The sequence below is a fragment of the Tiliqua scincoides genome, chromosome 2, assembly GCF_035046505.1.
Source record: "Tiliqua scincoides isolate rTilSci1 chromosome 2, rTilSci1.hap2, whole genome shotgun sequence".
NCBI classification, from domain to species: Eukaryota; Metazoa; Chordata; class Lepidosauria; order Squamata; family Scincidae; genus Tiliqua; species Tiliqua scincoides.
Window position 1 is genome coordinate 230,922,441 of NC_089822.1, and position 26,390 is coordinate 230,948,830.

The 26,390-nt window shown below is 41.4% G+C and overlaps 1 protein-coding gene across 1 annotated transcript in view; it reads right to left on the reverse strand.

The window, feature by feature from the left end:
* The window catches only part of ITPR1 (inositol 1,4,5-trisphosphate receptor type 1), a 281,488-nt gene that overhangs the window by 143,777 nt on the left and 111,321 nt on the right, over nt 1–26,390 (reverse strand). The window contains exons 12-24 of the mRNA XM_066617382.1: nt 22,365–22,519; nt 19,385–19,484; nt 17,941–18,101; nt 17,450–17,591; nt 15,935–16,093; nt 11,254–11,426; nt 9,808–9,927; nt 8,752–8,946; nt 7,798–8,049; nt 4,947–5,088; nt 3,346–3,499; nt 2,050–2,237; nt 702–837 (exon numbers count right to left, since the gene is read on the reverse strand). Coding sequence (XP_066473479.1) covers nt 702–837; nt 2,050–2,237; nt 3,346–3,499; nt 4,947–5,088; nt 7,798–8,049; nt 8,752–8,946; nt 9,808–9,927; nt 11,254–11,426; nt 15,935–16,093; nt 17,450–17,591; nt 17,941–18,101; nt 19,385–19,484; nt 22,365–22,519 — 2,077 coding nt within the window. The remainder of the gene's footprint in view (nt 1–701; nt 838–2,049; nt 2,238–3,345; nt 3,500–4,946; nt 5,089–7,797; nt 8,050–8,751; nt 8,947–9,807; nt 9,928–11,253; nt 11,427–15,934; nt 16,094–17,449; nt 17,592–17,940; nt 18,102–19,384; nt 19,485–22,364; nt 22,520–26,390) is intronic.

Here is a 26,390-nt window from a genome sequence, read left to right on the forward strand (position 1 = left end):
TGAATGTATAATGATTAAAGGGGTCAATAGTAAGCTGATTTTATATCAAAGGAAAAGATGACAAAGGATCACCACCTTTGTCCTGAGACCTTAGAAAGCAATTCTGGAATGGTGCTAAGAAATACTTTAATTTGGGGCCAATCCTATCAAATTTTCCAGTGTTGATGCAGCCCGGAGTTAAGGAACAAACATTCTCTTACCTTGAGAAGGCCTCTGTAACCCCCCCAACCCCCACTCCAGGATGCAGCATATGTCCCACTGGCATGTTAAGGGGCATGGCTTCATCAGTGCTGGAATGTTGGATAAATTGGGCCCTTTGTCTACGTGAGGACAAGTAGTCCTCACTATACTACAGTAAACTTGTCCTCATAGTAAGCTTTTAACGTTTTCGTTACCAGAGAAGGTTACAACTATTCTCAATAGTGGGGGTGTGAAAAGCTTATCTAAATGAAGTATACAATTCACAAAATAGCCCAAGCAAAGTTGCAACTAATTCCTGTAAGTCTTGTCTTAGCCTCTTTACAAAGGTAAAAACTTCCTATCTGGAAGAAGAAACCTTGAAGAAGCCAGCTCTCAGTATGTACATCAACAGCACTGTAGAGTTATTACTCTCCTACTTGCAGACAGATTATACTGTAGCACAGATATCAAGGGACAGGATATCAGACAGCAAAACATTGGAAAAGCCCGTAATAACCAACCTGGTACATTTGGCACTTCTGGACTATTGCTTCCAGTGGGAGATTCAGGTGTCGGGGCATTGCTTTCATCAAATTCACGTTTAAATATACACAGAAGGCATGAGATTCTGTAATCCAGCCTCACATTCAGAATGAACTGATGATTCCAAATGTTAAAAGAAAAAACACAGAGAACCCAGATATATTATGATAATAGCACAACACTTGTTACATCATCGGTTTATGACCAGATGCCAATATTTTAAAAAGCAGGGATTATAGTTAAAGGAGTTTAAAATGTGCATTTGAAATTTGTTATTTATTAATATCCTTTATATTTTGTTAAATACCAGAAAAGGAAAACTATATAGATATTTTATGTAAATATTTTATACACAGTTTCTACTAGCAAGCTGAAAACAGGATCCTATAATTGGTTCAACAGCATAGATGCAAAAAGGAAAAACTTCCAGCCCCATCCTAACTAATCATCTAGCACTGATGCAGCTAGAATGCAATCTGAGACCAAGGAACAAATGTCCCCTTACCTTGAGGAGGCCTCTGTGACTACCCCTCCCAAAAAAAGGCAGGATGTGCCCCATTGGCATAACTGCACTGGCACTGGAAAGTTGGTTAGAATTGGGCTGTGACTTTACTGATGGTGCAACACTATGCATACTTACACTGGGTGTAAGGCCCCATTTAACACAGTAGGGGCCTTCTGATTAAACCTGCACAGGCTTAAGTAAATGCCATGACAAGCTATTTCCTATATTAATTCCATTTGGCAGCCATTAGTAAAACTGCCGTTGCTTTGTAATCAATCAAGTTTGATTTCAAATTAAAACTGTCACTTTAACAACTTAAAGTTACGTGTACTTCTAAATTTTAATACATGCAATAAACATAACTCAATCCTTGCAGTGAACTTTTGTTCACTTCTAGTTCCAACAAAGAAAAAAAAATTGACTGTTTTCCCAGCTAGTATCCAGGAAAAACAAAAACACAAAAGCATCACAGCATAGTACAGAGAATCACTTAGGGTGCAAAACTGAGCAAGAATAGGCAGGCTGACTGGCCTGTGCTGTATCCAGCACAGGTTTGGTGCAGGCTGGGGCACAACTTGGAGTAAGGGGATTTCCTTCCCCTTACCCTGAGCAACACCCCAGGCAGCCCTATGGAGCTAACTTGGATCTGCCCAGGCCAGCACAAACCCTCTGACTAGGGCATGGGGTCAGCTCCACGAGGCCTATCCTACTCATGGCATGAAACTACAATAGCTGGGAGCCAGCACAAAGCACTTGTGCTGGCTCGGGGTGGGGGTCTGGATTGCACTGTTAGTTTTACAGCTATGTTAACTGAAACATACCTGAAGGATTTCGATGATTTTCAGCTTGGTGTCCATCACCAGAATGTCCTCTTTCTCAGGTTCAACCTGCTTCACGTTGCCTTCTGGGGCAGCAGCAAGTGGTGTCATGGGCAAGAACCCCCCACCCCTGAGTACAACTTGGGTCATTAGCTCTCCAACTCCATGGATAGATCGCATCACATTGCTCCCTTTAGGAAAGAGACAGGCTAAATAATGGTAAAATAAAGAGCTCTACAATGTCATAACCAAGAGGAATTCCCCTCATCTTGGACAGAAATGTCAACATTACAATAAAAGCAGACTGAATGTATACCTGCTTCTTCTGTATAAGTGAGTGATGTATTTTCACCATGTCCACACATATTTTGTAGTTAAGCAAAATACAAGACTGCCTCCAACATATTCCAAGGAAAAAGCAGACATTTTCAAGTTGCAAAGGTACTGTTATCCACAGAAACAAAGCCAAAGTATATGCAGTTTAGAAGAGAAAAACTTCAGATGGTTATAGTCTGTGCTTCCTAAGAGTATATTGAAAGAGAAATTCCTGCTGCTACCGCCATCACCACTAGAGAGCCTGAAGAATCTTGTTCAACAACAACTAAATTCGGTGTTGAACAAGATTCTGCAGGCTCTCTAGTGGTGATGGCGGTAGCAGCAGGAACTTCTTTTTCAATATACTCTTAGGAAGCACAGACTATAACCATCCGAAGTTTTTCTCTAAATTAGGTGTTATTTTGGGAGCAATATGGTAGCAACTGTTTATACTGGGAATAGCCATTTTTTAGCATGTAGGCCACACACAGCTTAACATCATTTGCAGACAGAAAGTAATTAATATAACATTTTAATGTAGATCTCTTATTCTTATGATTACGACGATACCTTCAAACTTGTGACATCATATTTCTAATGATCTTTCAACAAAATTATTCACTTTCCTTTCTATTTCTATCTTCAATGGTTTAGCATAAAAATATACTTCTTTCATGCTAGACTGGAACAGCATCTAAAAGAGCAGATAAGCTAAACCTTCAGCACAAAAGGTTGAAAAAGTACAAAGTTATTAATAGGCCCAAGAAATCCAAGTCATGTGTACATGACTAGAAGGATTCTGTTCCTGCTGGTAAAGGTTCTTCTTTCTTTCCTTCCCGAAATGCACATGATTTCCATCTCCTTTCATTAGTGCAATCCCCCCCCCCCAACCATGGGTGTGGAAAGGAATGGCACCAAGGCCAGCCAGTCTTCCCCTGACAGCATATCTGCAACCCTGACATTTCTTCCGTTTGCTATGTTTACCTTTAGTTTCTTCTCCTTTTGCCACTTTGGTGATAGGAAAGATTGTAGCAACATGTACACAGTCCAAAATAGCTAGGAGGATTTTTGTTAGTCTTAGAAGGTCACAGAAATTGTAGAAGCCAAAATATATCAAGTTTCTGGCCAGATTTACCACCTATGGTAAATTTAAAAAAAAGTTAATTTGTTGAACAGTTTGTCGTAACTTTTAACCTTATCCATAAAAATACAGATTACATTTTCTGAGATATTCATGTTTCATTCACACCATTCATCTTACACAACCATTTCTGTCCATTAACACTGATCTCAATTCTAAAGATGGGCACAGAACCATCGTGGCAGGAGAATACAGTCCGACATTTTGAGGAGCTTAGGGGGTACCACAGGCCTATCACACTCACTCAGCCTAGTTCGTAAACTGGAAGGATAAAAAGTTTATAAACAGCTTGTGCTTTTTGGAGAAAGAGTGGGATATAAACCTTGATGTCTCACAATGTGTTAACACAATACTACTAGTTCAGTACGCTAGATGTTAAAATGGCCTTAAAAGTTCAGTATGCATGTATGTTTTTTAAAAAGTTGTTAAAAAATGTTTATCTTAATAACATTGATTTTAAAGTATGTTTTAAAAGTTCAGTATATATTTTACTAGTTTTGTTGTACATTCTTTATACATGAAATCTGCTAAAACTATAAAATGTGCAAGATAAACTTCAGTTTAGAATTTTTTTTTTTTACATCTGTACCACTACTGCACATTTTCAGATATCATTGACAGTTTTTTTTTTTAGAGATATTTTGGGGGTCCTCTGATTTCTTGGTCAAACACTGAGAAAACTAGTTTTCTCCCACGATTTTTTAAAATGAATTTTTCTCCACTGTATTAACTTGCTATCTCCCCAGTAATTCTTGCATTCTACTCTTGCAATCTATTTGTTTTTATTATTGTTTGCAATTCTTACCATGGATTTTGTAAGCTATTTTGTAAGTTAATATATCAAACAAATAGATACTTTATATTTGTTGTATATCAAACATCCCGAATTGGCCTTTTCAGCCACACTAGACGCTGTTCCAGAACCACCTTTCAGAGCATGATACCGTAGTCTTTCAAGACTGAAGGTTGCCAACATCTCAAACAAATGTAAAAATGTTAGCCTACAATCCTATGCACCCCAACAACAGCCAGACACAACGTCATAAAAACATACATAGCATCGCATTATCAATAATAATAAAGGAAAGAAACTCCTATGCAGCACAACATGACATGTTATGCTATGGTTGCTATGCATCATTAGGTTGTAGATTAACTAAAAGCAGCAAGAGGAAGCAAACACAAAAGTCACAAAGCCAAAACACTTGGGCAGAAAACAACTGCACTGCGAAGGGGAAAGGGGACATAGCTTTGTGTACAGTAATACCTTATGGACCTTATGCAGCCAGCCTAGAAGGAGGTCAAGAACTTGGAAAGACAGAAGATGAACCAATGGTCTGACTCTATGTTTGATGCTGTCAGCTTTCTATGAATGGCATCTGTACAGCAGCAACTTACAATTAGCTCTGACAAGTGTCAGTTTTATGCTCAAAAATTTATTTACCTCAAAAGTGAGTTTATTTTTTTCTTTATCAGAGAAAGGGAATCTCTGACAGACTACATCTCGTAGATATTCTTCCACAAAGTCCATAGTCTGTGCAAACCTTTCTTTAATTTCATCTTTGGAAGTTCCACTGCTGTCATAGCTGAAGTGGGGGGAAAAAAGGAACACTTCCGTTGAATATACCCTCCCCTTTTAAGGAGAAGCTCCTGAGCACATCTAAGAAATGTGTTTGTTTTAGATCAACTAGTGCAGTGGTTCTCACACATTTAGCACTGGGACCCACTTTTCAGAATGAGAATCTGTCAAGACCCACCGGAAGTGATGTCATGACCGGAAATGACATCATCATTCAGGAACATTTTTAACAATCCTAGGCTGCAATCCTACCCACACTTACCCAGGAGTGAGTCCCACTGACTATCATTGTTACAAGCATATCCATAGTAAGCTGTTAAAAGCACAGTTCCCCAAATGCAGTCGCATAACATGGCAGCATCAAGTCTAATATGAGGGTCTCCCAGAAAGTAATGCACCACATTTTTTCTCTCAGCCTACAGTAATGGTACGAATGTGAAACTTTAGATATACATTATTTGAATTTTCAGGAGTGCGCACACAAATTTTTGGTTTCTTCAGACAGATAGCGTAGCTGCAGCAGTGTTTCGAAATGGCGTCTGTAAGTGATGTACGTTACAAGCAGCGTGTCGTCATTGAATTTCTCATTGCGGAGAAGGAAACTGTTGGGAACATTCACAAACAGTTTATGGAGAATCCGCAATCGACAGAAGTACGGTTAGTCGCTGGGCACAGAGGGTGAGGCCATTAGAAGGCGGTTCGGCAGAGCTCCAAGATTTGCGTTCGGGGCGGCCATCCACGGCTGTCACACCTGACAAGACGCAGCTTGCTGATGTGCTCATTCGTGAGGACTGACGCATAATGACTAGGCAGTTGGCACTGAAGCTGTCAATCAGCAAAGGAAGTGTGGATGCAATCATCCGTGCTCTTGATTACTCAAAAGTGTGTGCACGATGGGTTCCGCGCTGTCTTACGGTGGACCACAAATCTCTCAGAAAAAACATTTCTTCTGAGTTGCTGAAACGTTTTGAAGATGAGGGGGAAGCGTTCTTGTCCAGGATTGTGACAGGTGATGAAACCTGGGTTCACCATTTTGAGCCCGAAATAAAACGACAGTCGATGGAATGGCGTCATCCTCAATCTCCACAGAAGAAAAAATTCAAAGCAACTGCTTCCGCCAGTAAGGTCATGATCACTGTGTTTTGGGACTGTGAGGGCGTCATACTCATTGATGTGATGCCAAGAGGCAGCACCATTAATTCTGAAGCTTATGTGAAGACATGAACCAAACTCAAGAAGCGCTTCCAGCGACTTCGGCGCCATAACAACCAGGTGAATGTTTGATTCAACATGATAACGCTCGGCCTCACACAAGTTTGAGGACTTCAGAACACATCACTAAACAGGGTTGGACTGTGTTACCCCATCCACCCTACAGCCCTGACCTAGCTCCCTCAGACTTCCACTTGTTTGGGCCATTAAAGGATGCCATTCGCGGAAGACATTTTGAGGATGACGAAGAGGTAATTCGTACAGTGCAGAAATGGCTTCGTGACCAGAACAAGGAGTGGTACCGACAGGGCATACATGCCCTTGTGTCTCGCTGGAGGAAGGCCATAGAACTGGACGGAGATTATGTGGAAAAATAGGGAGTGTAGAAGAAACATCATTCTTTCTTGTGTGTAAGTTTCATTGTGTTCAATAAATGATTGTTGAAGAAAAAAAATGTGGTGCATTACTTTCTGGGCGACCCTCGTATATTAAAAATAAAATACTGAAATAAATGGAGACCCACCTGAAATTGGCTCGCGACCCACCTAGTAGGTCCCGACCCACAGTTTGAGAAACACTGAACTAGTGAATACACAGACTTTCCCCACAAAAGTTTAAGAGGAAACAAGCCATGCTTCAAGTAAAGTAGCTTGTCCAAATGACATGTCACATTTAAATATCCACAGTTGCTCCTACAAATGAGAACACCACATTTAGTTCCCTACCCCCCATTCATAACATCTACGTTTTCCTTCCTTTGGTCCATGTCACTAGTTGCCACTTGTGCAGAAACACCTTACATTATGTCACAACAGGTATAAGTTCTATCAGAGGTTACTGAAAGAGGCTAAACCTGTAAATGCATGGAAGAAAAGGGCAAATATAAGTTCTTGAAAACTCAATGGGTTTGGGCAGGAGCAACTAAATATTCAAATGATAATTTTACATCCCCCACCCCAGTGAGAGGAGGTAACAAGTGGATGACCAACTTGCAAAAGGAGAACTTGCTCCTCCGTGCACCTTCTGTCATCTATGCCATTCAGTTCATTTCTTCCCTTACAATTTGTGTCAGGCTCAGACTGGACAGCTGAGCACCCCACCCAACCAATTTTCAGTAATCACATTCACAATTTTTAATTATAGAACATCAACTCAGACTGATACAAACTCAAGCCTTAACCAGAAAGTAACACTCTGAGAAATCAAAATTTCTTCCTGCAGCATCGATACTGACGTTCTGAAACTTTTATAACTTGAATGGATATTAAAAAGTAATGCTGAATGTATAGATCTGCCTTGCTGAATCCTGGGAATCCCAGAGCACATATTCGTGCTCCCAAAAATCATTTAACAAAACAGGCAAAAGTGCATGCATACATGTGCACATACTGAACTTCTAGATGTTTTCAGAGGTCAAATTGGGGAACCCCTAAAGAGGGTGGTGAAGGCTCCTTGAATCTTCAGTTTTTACAGAATAAGAATGATTCAGTCATGAAACACTCACTCATCAATTGCAATTTCAGAAGGTATCTCTGACCACAGTCGTGCATATTTCACTGGTGTCACTTGTTCTTGAGGATCACGGTCAACATGCATGTGCAGCATCAGCCGACAGAAAGAAGCTCTCAAATCATACGGCAAATTTTCATCAGACATGCATCGAAGGATGAGGTCTACATCCAGCTGGCCAGATATTTCATTTATAGCCAAATACTGCCGATCAAGGCACATCCTAGCAAAGAGGTTCAGCTGGTACCTTTAGGAAGGTGAGCAAGAGGAACAAAAGTATCACTTTGCTTATGTGGGACTGAAATACATAGGACAAGACAATACCACATATTCTGATGCAGTAAATCTACTTCAGGAGCTCAAGGGTATAAATACATATGACATGGAAAATTAAGACTGCAGTTATAAACATGCTTTCCTAGGATTAAGCGCCACTGAACAGAATGGGATTTACATCTGCGTAGATATGCACAAGACTGCACTGTAAGTTTGTAAAGGCAGGACTTTGGACCCCATAGCTTTCTATAAACACTTTGTAATTCAACACCATTGCCTATGTTCCTTTGGAAAATGTACCAGATGACTGGTATGTAACCAGTATGAAATCAAGTTGTACTTCTCACCATAAGTCTCCAAACAGCTTTCATGAGCTGATACTACAGAAGGATCAGAAGCTACAGGAGCAAGTTCACACTACCACTTTTGTCATAACAACCTAAAAATGCAACTTGGTAGTATGAAACTGCCATCACATATCTTGGTCTGATCTTTCTCATCACAGATTACCTCCCACCAAAAGTTATCACTAGAAAATCACCAATTCTACTGATTTGTAAAAATAGCCCACAAGTCCACTGGAAATAAACTAACATTACAAAAAGTTTTAGAGTTGGTTCACTATACACTTCAGGTTACACTGCCATAGCCAAGTATTGCTTGCGGTGTTAACCTGTAGTAGCTGAGTACATCCCGGTCTTCTTTCTGCCCTTCTTTAGCATCCTGAGCCAGCTCTCTGATACTTTTACTGCGGATCTCTTTGTTGCTGTCTCTCCAGAATAACCAGACTTCTTCCTCATCCTCACCAACCTCCAATGAGTTTTCTCCAGATGTTAACTCTTCAAATTCAAATCGAGACAGGACCAGTCTAAAAAAGTTGTGCAAGTGTTACTTATGTCATTATCTTCCATAAATCAGGTCAGCTGTTTTTCTACCAGCTATCATGAAATCAAATGAACAGTACAAATTATGCACCATAGGACTTGTCCGTTTTAAATTCGATTCACCAGATCTAGGTCCATGGCAATCTCCTATAAATGCTACAAATCTGAGAGATACTGATGACGACATGCTGATTGAAGAAACTAAGAAGCAGTCTTTGCAGCATCACCAACAATAAATCTACGTCTTCCCTGCTTTTCTTCAAATTGGAAACTACTTTTCTTAGCTATCTTTGGAAGTGCACCGAATGCTGCAATACATTTCTTCCTAATAAGCAGAAAAATCTTTACAAATTATCCTATTCTGCTTATCTCATGTGCTTATCCTATTTTCAGCTTAAGAAAGTGGCCACGATCTTAACAGAATGAAGTCAAGTACTCTCAGTCCTTGCCCATCTTGGTTAATTAAAGCTACCAAGAAGAATATGGCCATTTGTGTAAAGGAGATCAAACATTTCTTTACAATACACAAGGTGCCAACTAGGTAAAATGAAGATTGGCAAGCTTCCCTTGGACACCTCCATCACTGGCTTGTTTTTAACCTTTCCTTTTGAGTAAATAGCACATATTGCTGCAGTCATATCTCCATATATTTCAATCTGATTTCAGAGACTGAAACCACCATGATAGATTGCAATAACTGGACAAAGGGAGCTGTTCCCTCCTTATTTTGCTAGATCTCTTAATGGCTTTTGATAGCAACAGACATGGCATCCTTCAGGACTGCCTAGCCGTCCTTTGACTGGAAAGGCAGCATACACCATTTAAAGAGTTATCATAAGACTTACTTAGTTTCAATAAGTATATCCGCATTTGCTGGGTTCAACACAGCTTTACAAATCAGCTCTTGAGTCACCGGAATAGATTTGTTCATAGACACACAGAGATCTGAAAGGTAATCCAAGAACCTATTGGAGGGAAAAACCAAAGCCTATCAAACGTGGCACAATGCTTCAAGCTACATCAGATGACAAAAGATGACCAGTGACAAAGATGACAAAAATATTTGGAAAAATAACAAGTGCACTAAAGACTCTAACACACAACTTACAGGCCACATCCAGCTCACCGAGACGCTGCTGATGGCAATTTTAAAATATCCCTTGATTCTACAAAACTGAAACTACCATGACTCTCATGAAACAGATGCTCACCCATTTTCAAAGTTAGCTGCAAGACTTCACCCTGCTAAGCTGCATCATGACATTATAATGCACAATAGAAATAGGGTAGTAGATCCCTCAAAATCTGATATAATCTCATTTTATGTGAATTAGGGAAGGTATAGAATGTAGATGACAACACAAAATGGCCCTTCCAGTAGGTTTTGTTGAAGTCCACCTTACAGCTGTGAGCACTGTTACATACCATGATACCACTCTGTGAGGACATCCTGGGATTACATCACGAGTGCAGTTGGCTCAGAATGGGAAGAGATCAGTTGATCAGTTTTTCCAGGGATTCCCAATCTCTCAGAAATTCTAGAAATGTTTTTTGGCAAGTCCATTATCCAGAGGTTCCCAAACTGGGCGTCATGTTTCTGGGGGCAGTGTGGAATCTGTATTGTCTGAGCTGCTCAGAAGTGCAAATGTGATGTGACATGCTATAGCACTGTGTGGAGGTCTGGACTGACAGGCTGGGCTCTCTGTGGAGCTGTAGAGGGGCCTACCTGCCCTCCCTGGACCATTTTTCCATTATTTTTGAGACTTTTTTGTGCAAATCAGAAGTGTTGCTGATGTCATCACATCAGTGCATCATTGCACCATCAGCACTTACTTCCAGGTCCAGAGCTGGAAGAGGGTGTCGTAGGCCAAGTGAGATTGGGAACCACTGCCCTTGCCTAAAGAAATAAAGTTTAAGCACCAGGAGAGCCTTGTAACCAACACATTGGATACATTCAGCTACTATACCAAGTATGGACTGCTTCACTCAAGTTGGGACATGGAGAGAAAGTTCATCAGTGCTTCATCACTGCTCTTTGCAGTCTTTGCATGAGAGTTAAATAACATGCAATTCGTGCCAAATTTTCCCAGTTCTGCTGACTGCATGTGCCAACTGTTGTACAAGCAAGTAAGAGGGGCAAAAAATTCTAGCATGAAGGAAGTTGTTCCAAAATTCTGTGAACATCTGAAATCACAACATGGAAATGCCCACTGAAATAAATAGGGCAAGTTCTGCACCCTCAATGCTTTTAGTTTACAGATGATTGAAGAGAAAAGTTCACACATTCTTACCTGGGCTCTCTGTTTTTTCTTACAAGGCTAACAAAAGTATCAATCTCAGCAGCAGTGATGTGCTTCTCCAGCAGCTTGCGATTGTTATGGAGCAATGCTGTTATGGTGTCTTCTGCCAAGACATCATAGCCAATTTGTTTCTGCATAAAGCCAAATTGCTTGGCTATGTATTCCTTAAAAATTAGAGAGGGAGGGAGAGAGAAAAAATGATAACTTCACCCTGAAATCTCAAGCCTAGGAAGGAAACAGGGAGAGACTTATGTTGGTTTCTTGATGCAAGTACATAAAAGGAACCCTGCTGAATCAGAACAAAGTTCTATATGAAATGGCTTGAAAACAAGAGCCATTTCTCTCTGTAGCTCCCCAAATAAGTAGTAATTAGTTATATACTGCCTCTGAACATGAAGGCTCTCTAGACCAGAGGTGTTAAACTAACCTCTAGACCAGGGGGTGTTAAACTCACCACAGGCACTCGCACATAAGTTGACCCCACTGATAAGTCAAGGGCAGGTCTTGAATCATGAAATTTTCTATGACCCTCGGATAAGTCGGCGGTTAAACTTAGGTAGGTGTCTGACTATAGTTTTGTCTGATTTTGCCCAAGGCCAGATTCTGAAAAAACAGCCTACCACTAATTATTACCTAAGAACTGTAGTCTCTAATTATTAAAAACATAGTAAAAGATCATAAGATACATTTTTATTCTTTTTAAATTCTGGTCTTCACCACCATTTTGTAAACACTATCGGAGTAAGTGCACTGTAAACAACATACCAGTAAAACAGTGGTTCCCAACCTGGTCTTCATGTACTCCCAGGGACACTCAACAGGACCTTTAGGGGTACTTGAAAAAGAATGGAATAATGGCAGAAAAAGGCAGGTCGTGCTCCAGAATGCCTTGCAAGGACCAGCAAGGCAGGAAGGGAGGTAGCTAGTTGACTGTGAAAGCCCCACTAATAGCTAGTTTTCGGTTATCAATTCATGTATGAAACAGTGATTGAAAACCAGCACAATATAAAAGCTGAAACATAAAAAAGTGATCCATCACCCAGAATTTCTCAGCACACTTCTGGTGCAAAACAGTGCAAAGGCAGAGTCTTCTTCAAACAGATAAAAAGAGAAAACACTGTGAAATACACACATTTTGCTAATATGAAGGGTACAATTTATGGAAATGGGCTGCCAAGGGATATGCAGGTGAAAAGGGTTGGGAACCACTGCAGGAGAACCAGGAATCAAATCCACCTTTAAGTTGTTTGGTGTGTTAAGCCAGAAGCTCCATGTACAACATACAACCCAGAATATATAACTGGGAGTGTGCAATTCAATTCACAGCAGAGAGATGCAGCTGCATATATTTGCAACCCTTTTTACTCAGAAGTAGACCCACTGCTTTCCATGGGTGTTATTCTTAAGTAAATGAATTCTTAAGTGCATTGAATTGTAGCCTGAATTGAATTTCTGATGGAGGATCCCATCCTGGTGTTGAAAAAAAAAAAAAAGACTTCTGCCACATGCATTTGCCAAGCAGAACCAGGTTGCAGCAGCGAAAGGGAATGGAGGAGAATAAAAGGTTAATCTTGGCTGAATTTCCCAGGAAAGTTACTCTATAGAACAGCCATTTTCAACCTTTTTCAGCTCACGGCACACTATCAAGGCACTAAAATTGTCAAGGCACACTCCCAGTTTTTTATTTACATTTAATTACTATATTACAATCAATTTTTAATTAATATAATTAATACAATTAAATCATTACACAACAAAGGGCACAATCCTAACCAGGTCTACTCAGAAGTAAGTCCTATTTTGTTCAGTGGGACTTACTCTCAGGAAAGTGTGGTTAGGATTGCAACCAAAGACTAGGGGGGACTTTGGTTATTACCGAAGACTTACTTCTGAGTAGACATACCTAGGATTGGGTTTTTGGTTGCACTCTTTTTTTTCAAATACAGGAGCAGGCAATCCGCACTTCTCTCTCCTCCTCTCCCCCACCCCACACCCTCCCTCAGGCACATTCCCCCATCTCATAACTGCAGTTAGCACCTCTCCTACTGTCCCTCCCCTCACTGATCCATGCCTTCCAAAGGTCCAGAATCATTTGCCTCACATTCTCCCCCCCATTGCCTGCTCCTGTATTTCAGAAAAAAAGCCCAATCCTAGGCATGTCTATTCAGAAGTAAGTCCCATTATAGTCAATGGGGCTTACTCCCAGGAAAGTGGGGTCGGAGAGGAACCTGAGAGCCCAGCCCAGCTCAGGCATGTCCACTCAGAAGTAAGTCCCATTATAGTCAATGGGGCTTACTCCCAGGAAAGTGTGGATGGATTGTGGCCCAACGCCCCTCCTCTGAAAGGCAAAGGCTAGGCAGGGAGGGTCGATTTGGGGAGCTGCAGGCAACTGTGGCAAGGAAAAGGGACTTCAGCCAGCCCATTCTTAGGCTGGTAGCCTCAGCAGACTCACTGGCTTCGTACCTGCTTGCCTGCTCCTGGCTCCCTCGTTCTCAGTCCGTCCAGACCTCTTCCAGGCTTTTCTGGTTGCCCAGTCAGCAGGCAGGGCAGACAAGGGACTTTATACCCAATCCTAGGCGTGTCTACTCAGAAGTAAGCCCCATAATAGTCAACAGGGCTTACTTCTAGGTAGATCCAGTTGCAGCCTTCCTCTTGCTCATATCAGGAGATGCTGTGGATAGGGAGGATCAGGTTGCAGCCATAATAGTCAACAGGGCTTACTCCCAGGTAAAGGAGGATCAGGTTGCAGCCTTCCTCTTGCTCACAGCAGGAGATGCAAAGCGGCTGCTCCTTCCCCCCCCCCATGCCTCGTGAGAGTCAAAGCAGTCATGCGCGGGGCTGCTGCCTGCCTCATCTGGTCGTGAGCACAGCGGCTGAAAACTGCTGCTACAGAAACAAATGAGCCTGCTTTAGCAAGAACCAAAACTGTTCAGAGTTGAAAGACTCTGCCCTCTGATTGATAAGGCGAACTGAGAATTGGAGGTTGATTACTTGGCAAAAATTTCATGTACTATACGTGAGTATCTACGGTAATAACATTTATGGTGCCTGCTGATGTCATTAGAACAGATGATGGTCAGAAATAGGCACTATGTTGTCACACAAGGAACTCATTAGCTGCAAATGAGAGAAGAGAAAATAGACAAATCTTGATAATATTTTCAAGATATGGAGAACCCAATTATCATGCTGCGAGGGCCCAATTATCAGTGCCAAGGTATGATTTCGCAGCTCAGCAGTGGAGAGATGCTGTGATGTTGCACCTTGGCAGAAACGGTTCTGCCAAAAGGGCAGCCCCACTAGCAAAACTGAGGGGACAGTGCTCTTGGGTACTCCTGCAATCCACAAGTGCTCTTGGGTACTCCTGCAAGCCTTGCAGCAATCCGGCCCACAGCACAAACTCAGAGTAGTGCTTCTGAGCTTTGAGCAGCCACCTACCTCTTTCACTTTTAAAACAAAAGCAGGAATAGTGGATGACTGCTTAGAGCGATGTACAACTGCTCTGATTGTACTGGAAGTAACCATGGTGACGTCATCCCATCATCACAATTACTTCTGGGTCTGGGGGGGGGATGGCATTTGCATTCCTGGCCCCAGGTGACAGAACAGCCAAGAACACAAGTGGGCAGCTCACATGATAGTTGGGCTCTTCTAACACCTTGGCAGCATCTCCCTCTCCAACCCTCTTGGTCTTCTCATTCAGTGTTCCTTGCCTCCTGGGGCTTCCTTCCATCTCTACCTCCCAGAGCCTTGTCAGAAGTGGCACTGCTGAAAAGGTGGCACTGGGAGGGCCCAATCATCATGTAGGCTGGATAAAGAGCTTTGGGGGCCGACATGCCAGTTCGAGACAGTTATCATAAGTAATTTGTTGTTAGGAGTAAAGACCATTTTGAAAAGCAGTATCTGTAGCATATGTCTGTCGCAACAGCTGCCAAGTCTGTTCAAATGCAATGCCTAGACATGACTTGCTCATGGGGCTTCTTCTCTCCTTTGCGCACTCCAGTTTCTCCTCCTACCAAATTGAGGAAGACAGGTTGCTGTTGCATCCAGATCTGCAAAGTTTGGCTTGCACTAGCCAGGACTGCAAACCACAACTCAACTGATGCATACGTGACACATTCAAGAACGGTACTTGCACACAAATGCTCATTAAGCCATCGGCCTTTTCCTGTAGCACCAAAACATCGTTGCTTTCATCTCTAAACGTCCCATGATATACAGCAGTTGTCCACTTGTCAGATGAAGTCCAAAATATGTGATTAACCATGTGTCCTTTCCAGCTATGTGAGCACAAATGAGAGAACCGTTTGATAGAAAGCTTGGATTTTTAAGAGACTACTATTAAAGGCAAAGGTCTGAATGTGTTAAAGGTTCAAGACTAATCAGTAAGCCTTTAGGGTTAAATCTGGCAGGTACACACCAAGATCTTCCCAATAATGGGAAAAGGAAAAGCTCTTCCCTCTTCCTTCTGAATGAATTTTAATTTGGGATCCAGGCTTTTACTGTGTTTTCTTGTTTTTAATGAATTTATATATGTATATTATGTTTTTAATATGTTTTTAATTGTGAGCCGCCTTGAGTGTCCTCATTGGATAGAAAGGCGGGATATAAATAAATAAATAAATAAATAAATAAATAAATAAATAAATAAATAAAAATAACCCTTATTAACCTGGTTCTTTCTGTAGTCTTGCTGAGAATGTCTCAATACTCTGTAACAGAGACGGCAGATGTGCCTGAAAGGGGCATGCCGCTGGTCCCCGAGTTCTTCCAGTCTCAACATTGGTCCATCTCCACAGTCTGTAAATGGGGCTTGTAGCAGCTTAAAGATCTGAGAAATTAAAAAATAAAGGCATTAACACTGGTGACTAAACTCTTGGCGACTTTATAGGCGAGAGTTCTCCATGCTACCCTGTCATGCACAGCTTCTTTCAATTGTTGGATGTCTGTATCTGTTTTGACGGTACCAAGCCAGTGCATTCTTTGCCTCCCCCTTCTTCTTGTTCCACTAACAACTTCTAACATTACTGACTTCTCTAGTGAATTCACACATATAAGATGTTTTATGTATATTGTGGCACTGATCTTGGCAAACGAGAGAACACTCTCTGCAACCCAAGGCTTTTGTCATAGTGGAAGCCATGCTAGTTCCTTTTGCTGCACTGCTGTTCAATCTCTGGAAGACTACCTGATTCTGCAGGAACCCCAAGAGCCCTTGTAGCAAACAGTGCAGAAGCTTTACTCTCAGGTTTTCCCCCTCTGAGGGCATACCTCTGGTGTGCCCATATCATCTGACTCCCTAACTTTTCCAGGGTACTTCTTCTTTATTATCCCGCACCTCTGATTTTCAACCAAGGAAGCGGGATTCCCTAATAAGAAATACTTTGATAGGATATATTTCCCAATCCTGGTTTTTTGTTAGGATGTTTCCCAAGAATTAAGTGAAGCTTGGGTCCACTGACCAAATCAATCCACTGACCAAATCAATCACTGTGCACAATATTTCCCCCACCCCCAACTCATGACTGTACACAGCCAAAACATACTGTTTACTGAGCAACCAAGACAAGTATACAACATAAAAGTGGACCGTCTTTGGCAGCAAAATACAACAAAATGAATTTGACAGTGCTATTTACTCTGCTATGTAAAGCTCTTTGTGAACTTTGATGAAAAGGAATATATAATATTCTGATGATATAATAATAATTCATTTTATGGAGAGTATCTGAACTAAAACACTATAAGCATCCGGTGATCTATTCTGTATTTTATATTAAGCTGTGCTGTCACTCTACTTGTAATCCTGTCTAAGTTTTATACTTTGTTATAAGTGATAGTATACTTTGTTATAAGCTGTACAGAGTTTGATTTAGATTTATTGTGAAGCCAAAAGGTCATTAAATACTGAAACGGGGGAATAACTCAATGAGAGTTAGAGTCACACACATACAACTGAGAGGAATTGCTTGGGGGAGTGGTAAGTCCATTCCAGAATCCATTCTGGGCATGCACAACTTTGCCACTGAGTCCTGGATCCACTCAGGAAACATTTCCAAAATGGAACCTTAGGTTCTGATCAGGATTTTGGTTAAGGGAGCGATCAATCTATCCCTTATATCATTCAGCCCCTCATCCCCCAAAAATGATTTCCTCTGCAACATCAGAGGCTCTCAGTTCACTGTACCTGTTTCAGAATATTTTGCTCTCTCATTAGCTTTTGCCGTTCTCTGTTCGGTTTTGAGAACATCACTTCGAGAACATCCTGTCCGGAGTTTGTTCCACCAGTAACAAAATATACCAGATCTTCCAGCAACTTTGTAACAGACCTACAGAGAATAAAAAATAAAAATAAAACTTAGCTATTAATCTAAAATGTAACCATGAATAATAAAAATACCATCAAACCCTCTAATGACTATTTAGGCTACTCATTTACAACAAAGAAAAATGCACATACTGAAGACGAAACGTTAATGCAAAACCAGCCTGTACAAGTACCAAATAAGTGCATTGCATTTAAATGTTTCACATTCCAGTTTTGGATTTTGGAGGAATTTGAAGAGGATTGTTACAGTGAGAATTTAATTTGGGGGGAAAAATGTACAAGACAGCTACTTTTTTTGATGTTAGAAAGCATCCTTTTCTCTTTGAAAGCTTGCATTCTGATCCCCTTACCTTCTTTCATTCTGGGTTATTGTTCCTTTTTCCAGTTTGCCAGCAATAGAACCCAACACTTTGCTTGCATCGTTTGCAAAGTCCAAGTCCCGAACTTCTGCAGGAGAAACTGGTACTATAGCAAAAGCTTCTTTGTCTTCTTTGACAGGAGAGGTACCAATCTAAAAGCCAAGGAAATTTTAGTCACACTCTGATATATAAAAAGATCGCAATAGAGTGATTCTTAAATTGCAAGGGAAACAATGTCCAAATTCAAGAAACATAACTATAGAGATTTAGATAGGAGTTGCATTGTATTGTATTGTATTGTAAATGCAACTCCACAGTCATCAATTCCCAAGGCACAAACAAAATGATACAACTGCACAATTATTAATGCATGACAACTGTGCTATTATTCAGTTGATGCAAAAATTGTTGGTGACCTGTCGCTTCCCCAATTTGACTAAAGTACTAAACTGAAAATAATGGGGAAAATGCTTTTAGGAAGATATCTTGACTTAATGTTGTACTAATAGGGAGAAGTCTTTACTAATCCTGTTGCTAACCAAGTAGACTAGCAATCAGTGCAAGAATCATTACAACCCTCATAGGAACACAGGAAGTTGCTTCCTATTGAGTTAGATCAGTGCTTCCCAATCTCTAGGTTGCGACCCATTAGCTGGGTTGCAAGTTGGACCCATCCACTCGTCCTTGCCTCCATCTGGCTCCAAAATGGAGTCAAACTCATGTGACCCTAGGCCACTTCTGAGGTGTGACAGGCCCAGGACAGCCTTCAGAGGCCTCAGCGAGTCTCAGAACACCGCCAGAGGTGACTTCTAGGTCACTTTTGATTCCCTGAACGCAATCAGAAGTTGGATTCAGAGGTGCCTCTGAGGCCTGCAGAAGCCTCTAGAGGACATCCTGAGGCTGTTGCACCTCTGGTGGTGGGCTGTGAGACCAGAGACGGGGAATGAGCTGGCTCACAGCACAAGTTTGAGAACCACTGAGTTAGACCACTGGTCCTTCTACTCACTATTGCCAGTGACTGGCAGCAGCTCTCCAAAATACTAGAAAGGATTTTTTCCTCTGGCTTACAAGATGTTGACAGAATTGTACCTGGGATCTCCTGCCACCAAAGTAGGTGCATTTCCACAGAGCTACAGGCTCTCATATATGACTTGCTGATATCAGCATATGCAAAGCACATAAAAACCTTTGGCAGGAAGTGCCCTTATTTTTAGGGTATTCTGAAATACATGGTTTCTTTTGACCAAAGGTGCAATCTATCACGTTATATTCCTGCACTAGCTCATACTGATGACTGAAGTTATCAACAGCACGTTGCTTGGGTTCAACATTCTAAAGCAGAACTGCTATCAGCAGGGACTTGCTACATTTCCTCCCTCAAGCAGTTCTGTTGGTAACAGGAAGGAATGAGCCATAGCTTAATTATAGTACTTACTTTAAGCATTACAGGTTTTTCTTCTTCTTTATCAATGGGAATATTGGTGCTGTGAACCCAGGTATTCGTACACAGATGCCTAAGTCTGACATAAGAGTTCCTAAAAGAACCAAATATATCTATAGTCAGACAGTTGCCAAGGCTTAATTTCCTCAGTGAGTGGTCCAAGACTTGCTTGGACATTTATGAAAACCTTGATCCCCAGAAATCTACCTGCACAATAACTGAACAATATACCTTTAAAAATCAGTGTTGCTAGGTTTTGTCATAGTGAACAGATGTTTTTAACCAATGTGCTGTGGCACACCGATGTGCTGCAAATGATCCACAGGTGTGCCACTGGAATTTGGGGGAAGGTCATTTATTAGTAAGGCCATTGGGGAAATAGGAGCTCCCAATCAGCAATGCAGTGCGCCTTGTCAAATGTCAAAAACCGATGGTGTTCCTTGACATTTTAGCACCTTTTCAGTGTGCCATGAGATGAAAAGTATTGAAAATCACTGGTTTAGAATCTCAAGTGCACATGAGTCTGAGCACAACAAGGCCTAAAACATCCAGGTGTTCAGTATGAACCAAATTCTTTCAAGGCAATTCAGTATTGAATATACTGCATCACACATACACAAGTAGATTTGGCAGTCAAATAAGGTCAGTGAATGTAATCTTGCCCCATATCCATTCATTGTCTAACACACAGGAAACAGAATAGTGCTGTTCTTGATGACTTCTACATAGCCTCCACCAGTAGGAAAAAGGTATTATTATAGCTATTCCCCTCCCTTGGAACTAAAGGGCTGTTATTTGCTGATGTTTAAAATAAAATTCCTAACTAGATGGAAGCAGCAAGATAATTTAAACTAATTGTAAACTGTACTATTGTTGGCTTATTTTTGTATCTTTTTGATGCTCTCAGTCCAGAAAATCAACTAATAAAACTTTAAAGAACAATAGTAATAAATATTACTAACATTTATTATTAGTAATAATAAATCTTTAGAGTTTGGCTCTAAAGATGTTGACAGTGCCTTTCTGTGGTGACTCTAGAGCACCCTGCCTTGGAAGGCACATTTAAGTCTTTAAGTCTTAATTAATTCTTAATTAATTAATTAAGGCACATTTAAGTTTTTAAGGCACATTTAAGTCTTTCCCTATAAACCATTTTGTTCTGTGCCCAACTGTTTTTGGTGGTTGTTCTACTACTTAGGGCACAATCCTAACCAGGTCTACTCAGAAGTAAGTCCTATTTTGTTCAATGGGGCTTACTCTCAGGAATGTGGTTAGGACTGCAGCCTTAAATTGCTAGTTTACTTTAGTTGTAACAGCACAATCCTATACAGGTTTATTCAGAAGTATATCTTTAATGAGTAAATGTCTTTAATGAGATTTATTCCCAGGAAATTGTGTATAGGATTACAGATTTAGTTCTATTTGTCTTTGAATTTAAAAAATGGCTTATGTAATGTTAAAATAAATATTTCATACAGTGAAAGCTGCTGAGAAGATTTTGGGGAAAAAATAGAGCCTCTTTGATCTGCGAGAAAAGAAAAAACCTAAAGCCTGTGAAATAAATAAAATGCCCAATTCAGATTAAATAAGTTGATTACATAAAATATGCATTGGATGTGGGTTGGAACAAATTGCTAAGTTCTGTATGTGAGGGCCAAATGAATTTGTTGTTTTAATATGACAAAGGGTTTGTTTCAAAAGAAATTGACTCTTACTTGATTTACATCCTGCTCTATTCCATTGGCTCAGAAATGCTCATCATACTAAACACTCTTATCCCCAAAGGGCTCACAACCATTTCTGTACAAGCTCTTACACAATTTCCTTCAAAAACTAGGAATCTTATACCTGGGGTCACCCTCATCAAGAAAGGCAAGGAAGGAAGAATAAATATAGCTTTTCCTTGGATTCTGGAATCATCACTAACATAGCCAATAGCATTATTGGCACACAATTCCCAATGAGTTACTGCCAATGGGTGCAGCATCTTTCCCAGACCTCTTCTACTACAATAGTAATTGTATCTAAAATTCAGGTATCTGAAAGGGTCACCACTTAGTATGTCAAGGAACAAGAATCACTGAGTGGCAGAGTCAGACTAGCTAACCTCCAACATTCTATGAATCGTCATTGTGGTTGTTATAATCTTCAAAAACATATATTTTAAAAATTTGGTTGAAAAATATGATTTTGGAGAGAGAATGAAAGTGCTCCCTTATCAAAAGACATTACTACAAAACAATTTATCTGTTCTTCCAATTTGTTGATGAGGTTACAACTACCTAGCTGGGCTTTTACTCTGTCCTGCTTTTGCAGTTGCTCTGCTATCACTATCCAGGCCTCTATGACCTGGCACATTCAGTCCCTGCAATTTTCAATTTTTTAATCTGAGGACACACTGACGAAGTGCTTAAAGTTGTCACGGCAGAGCACCAGTTTTTTAACAAGGCACACACAACTGACAGGCTGCTGGTGGAGGGCTCGCATCTCACGATGATCCTATTAATAAATGACCCTTCCCCAAAACCTGCAGCATACCTGTGGACCATCTGCGGCACACTAATGTGCCTCAGCACAGTAGTTGAAAACCACTGCTCTAGTACATGAAAAGTATAAAATCTACTTTTACTGCCAGTAAAATCTACCAATATTGCCAGTGCTGATTTCTCTACCTATTGACTATACAGTACCTGCAATGATAGGACTGAAAATTAATTTTGAACTTTAAGAATATCTTATCTTTTTCTGAATGCATTTCCTCTTGTATTTTCCCCATTGTGTCTTCCCCATCCATCACACTGTTCTTTGGTCACAGATGCATCATCAGCATAACACTGAAAAGAAGCTTGATTCCTGAAAAATGCTGTTCTCTGCTCCACCTGCTTAAGTTTTCCGAGCACTTGAAGTAGCAGTTAAAGTGTGACTAAGTGGGCTGATAACAGTTGCAGACGTGTCAGAATGAACACCATCATACCTTGGGACAAGGCTATCTCCTCCTCTCAAAGTAGTAGGATCAAGCTCAAAGATGGAGGAGATATCATTTCCTTCAGGCACTGAGACCAAGGAGTAGGCCATTTTCTCTGGAGCATTATGCAATCCCCTTCTGTTGATATCCTGGTCAGGATCCAGCTGTGGACCAGATCTCAAATCAGATAAAAACTATAAAAGTTGCCAGATTGAAAGTCAAGACATTACAATAGAAAACCAGCCCAGGTTGTAAATGAGCCATGGCAAAAGTAGTTATATGCACAACACAATATACCACATCACACACAGAAACTACTACAATAAGCTAGAATTGGATTGAAGACAAAAAGTAACTTTAAACAATCAAACCAGCCTACATTTAAGGCACTGAGAAATCCAGGCATGATCTAAATATTTTTCACAGTTGCCCAGCTCCTAAAAAAGAATTCTAAACAAGTAAGCAATAATTATGACAACTACCAAGTTCATTTCCCACACAGGTCAATGGCATCTCTCACTATTCATTTGATATGATGAGAATTCTATCCAGCCACCAATGAAAGATAGGTAGTTTGAATTATTCATTTTTTAAACGAATGAAGTTCTGGATACAGGCATCTCAAAACATTTGGACACAAATGCCTTTTAAATGATGGAAGTAGAAATTTAAATAACTTTTAAATGAAAGTCATTACAGGGTGAGTACCATAGATACAGACTGTAGCGTAAGAACTAGCCAGGGACAAGCTGCAACTTGGATGACTTGGAGTTGCAAAAACATGCATTTTTTTCCTCAACTCATATGGACTTGAGTCATGTGTGTAAAAAACTTAGGCACTGACTTGGAGTTTCACCCTAAAAATGAAAGGCTTGAATAGACTCGAGTCAAGACTCACTTTTGTGCTTGCTTGCTTTTTTTGCTTCGGCGACTCAACCTAATTATTGAAAGGACTTGGTCTCGAGTCAAAATGACTCAAAAAATGGCTCTGGAAAAGTCTCAATGGCTACCGTTATGACTCAAGTCAAAGAGGACTGGAAACCCAACTCAAGAAAGAGGAGAGGAGTTGGGACTCGACTCGAAAAAGTGGCTCTGGCACATCCATGGCAGCAGCAATTTAGAAAGGTAGAAACTCTTATACAGGATAGAAATAAAAGAAAAACAGGATAGAAATAAAAGAAAAACAAAGTGCTTTCCTTTCAGATTTTAAAATTCAGAAACCGAACATATAGTAAGCAACATTAGATACAAAGGAATAATTTCTCCCTTGCAGGAAGGTCAGTAACATGCTTCCCATGTTCCACAGACATGAGGTGTGTGACTAAGTGACTCCACGCTTCCTCTCAGAAGCTATCTTCTCCACAGTTCTTCATCTCAAGCAATTATTTATGGATGACAGGAACTATCCCACCTATATGAATAACCCATTACAATGTCTGATAGCACTGAAGCAGGGTAAAAGTAAAGTGCAGGCCAATAGCTAAGATGTTTGCCCATGGGGGGGGGGGAAATGAGAGAGGTCATGCCAGCCCCTTATAAAAAGTGGAGGTCAGGTTACAACAGGATAAACTCCACTTGCAGCTTATGGATGGGGCAGTCAAATACAGACATGAGAGGCACAGGACCTGTACAGATCTTGACCACACGACTTGTACAGTGAATTGCAAGGTATGGTGACAGGTTCTATTTCAAGGGGACAAAAAGACAAATCCTTAAAGGTACATTTTGGCAAAACTTTGAAGTTGTGTTTAAAAGGAAGAGGAAAAAAAATTACAAAGCGATTGGGTGATTCTCCAAATTCTATTTTACCTGGGCATTACATATGCAAAACACTACATACTACAAAACACCCAGGCTAGGGAGTTCAGAGCACCAGGTCAGATCATGTCTGGCCTCAAAGAATTGTTGATGCAGACCCTCCCCCAGATTACTGGGGCTGCTTAAGAGCTACATGTTACAAGGAGAGGGAGGAAGAGACAGAAGCCCAGGCCAAGGAGTTCATGCCATCAGTCCTGGAAAAGACCAACAGTGGTCTGAGACAAAATCACTCTTTCATTATTTTGTCGTCTGCCATTGTTGTTCATGTCAGTATTAACATATAATCATCTTAGAGCCCAATCCTGAGGTCAACGGCATGGCTCCGTGCCATAAGGCACGTTTGCGGGGCTCACCGCTGGGCTCCCACCTGAGCTAGCCCAGCGCTGGCCGGCACTGGGCTAATGCGTGGCGGTCACCAGGGTTCCGCAGCTCTGTGGTCTCCCGGACCGCCGGGCTGCAGAACGGGAAGCGGGGGCGTGACCGGGGGCATGGGGGAGGTGTTCTGGGGAGGGGGGAGGTGTGTTGGGGGAGGGAGAGAGGATCCAAGGGACTTGTGGAGAGCTGCGTGCCCTACATGAGTGCCTTTACTTTAGCGCCAACCTTTTGGTTGGCGCTAAAGTCAGTAGCCCCATTGCGGGGCTGCTTCCCTTACTTGGAGGAAGGAGACGAACATCCCCTTCTCCCGAAGAGCCTCCTGCGGTAGCGCGGGAGGTGCAGGATCTGGCGGGAGCCCTCCATGGAGCCGCTGAGCCTGGGCGCTGTGGGCAGCTCAGGATTGGGCTGCCCATGCCTTATATGTAAGAACACACACAACAGCAACAGTCCTATTATCCACACCATCTCTTGTTAGAACAAGAAGTCTACATCCTTGTTGGCAACCTTCATTCTCGAAAGACTATGGTATCGCGATCTGAATGGTGGTTCTGGCACAGTGTCTAGTGTGGCTGAAAAGGCCAATTCGGGAGTGACAATCCCTTCCACACTGGGAGCAAGTATAGTGTGTCCCTGGTCTGTCTCCCTGGCTATGGGCCTTCCCTCTTTGCCTCAGTCTGTTGGCAAAGTGTCTCTTCAAGCTGGGAAAGGCCATGCTGCACAGCCTGCCTCCAAGCAGAATGCTCAGAGGCCAAGGTTTCCCATCTGTTGAGGTTCATTCCTAAGGCCTTCAGATCCCTCTTGCAGATATCCTTGTAGTGCAGCTGTTGTCTACCCGCAGGGCACTTTCCCTGCACAAGTTCTCCATTGAGGAGATCCTTTGGGATCCGACCATCGCCCATTCTCATGACATGACCAGGCCAACACAGGCGTCTGTGTTTTAGCAGTGTATACACACTGGGGATTCCAGCTTGTTCCAGGACTGTGTTGTTTGGAAATTTGTCCTACCAGGTGATACCGAGGATGCGTCTGTGGCAGTGCATGTGGAAAGCGTTCAGCTTCTTCTCCTGTTGCGAGCGAAGAGTCCATGACTCGCTGCAGTGCAGAAGTGTATTCAAGACTCAAGCTCTGTAGACCTGGATCATGGTATGTTCCGTTAGCGTCTTGTTGGACCAGACTCTCTTTGTGAGTCTGGAAAATGTGGTAGCTGCTTTGCTGATGTGTTTGTTTAGCTCGGTATCCAGAGAAAGAGTGTCGGAGATCGTCTCCGAAGTCTACATCAATGAGATTAATACTGCCTAATAACACAGGCCAACACACATTTTGCTTCCTTAAATGTTACACCAATGCCTGGGTATATTTGGAGTGCTGATTCCAAAAATGGCATCCATTTTGCCCAATCACGCCTAATTTTAGAGACATATGGCATAGCCTCTTTCGTAAATGGTTCAAGCAGCTTCCTCATGAGGAAGCCTACACCATGGCTTCCCCATGAGGAAGCTGCTTGAACCATTCACTAATGAGGCTATACTATACCAAAACTAGACGTCTTAGGGCAAAACAGATGCTATTTTTGGAATCGGCACCCTAAATTCATATTAAACCACCATAAAGTTTGGGAAAACTTTTCTGACCCTCAATTTTGTAGGCCTGTGTAATTAGTCTGCTTATGGTCTGATTTCGCCACCTGGTGGTGAAAAGAAAGAGAACATACAATAACAGCACAATAGCAACACTTCATAGCATTTTTTTGTGTAATAAATGCATATCTGTTAATTCATTAGTTGGAACGCTCCACATGTTTCCCCCTTGAGGCTGTGGAAAGACTTTTCAGTGTGATCTGGG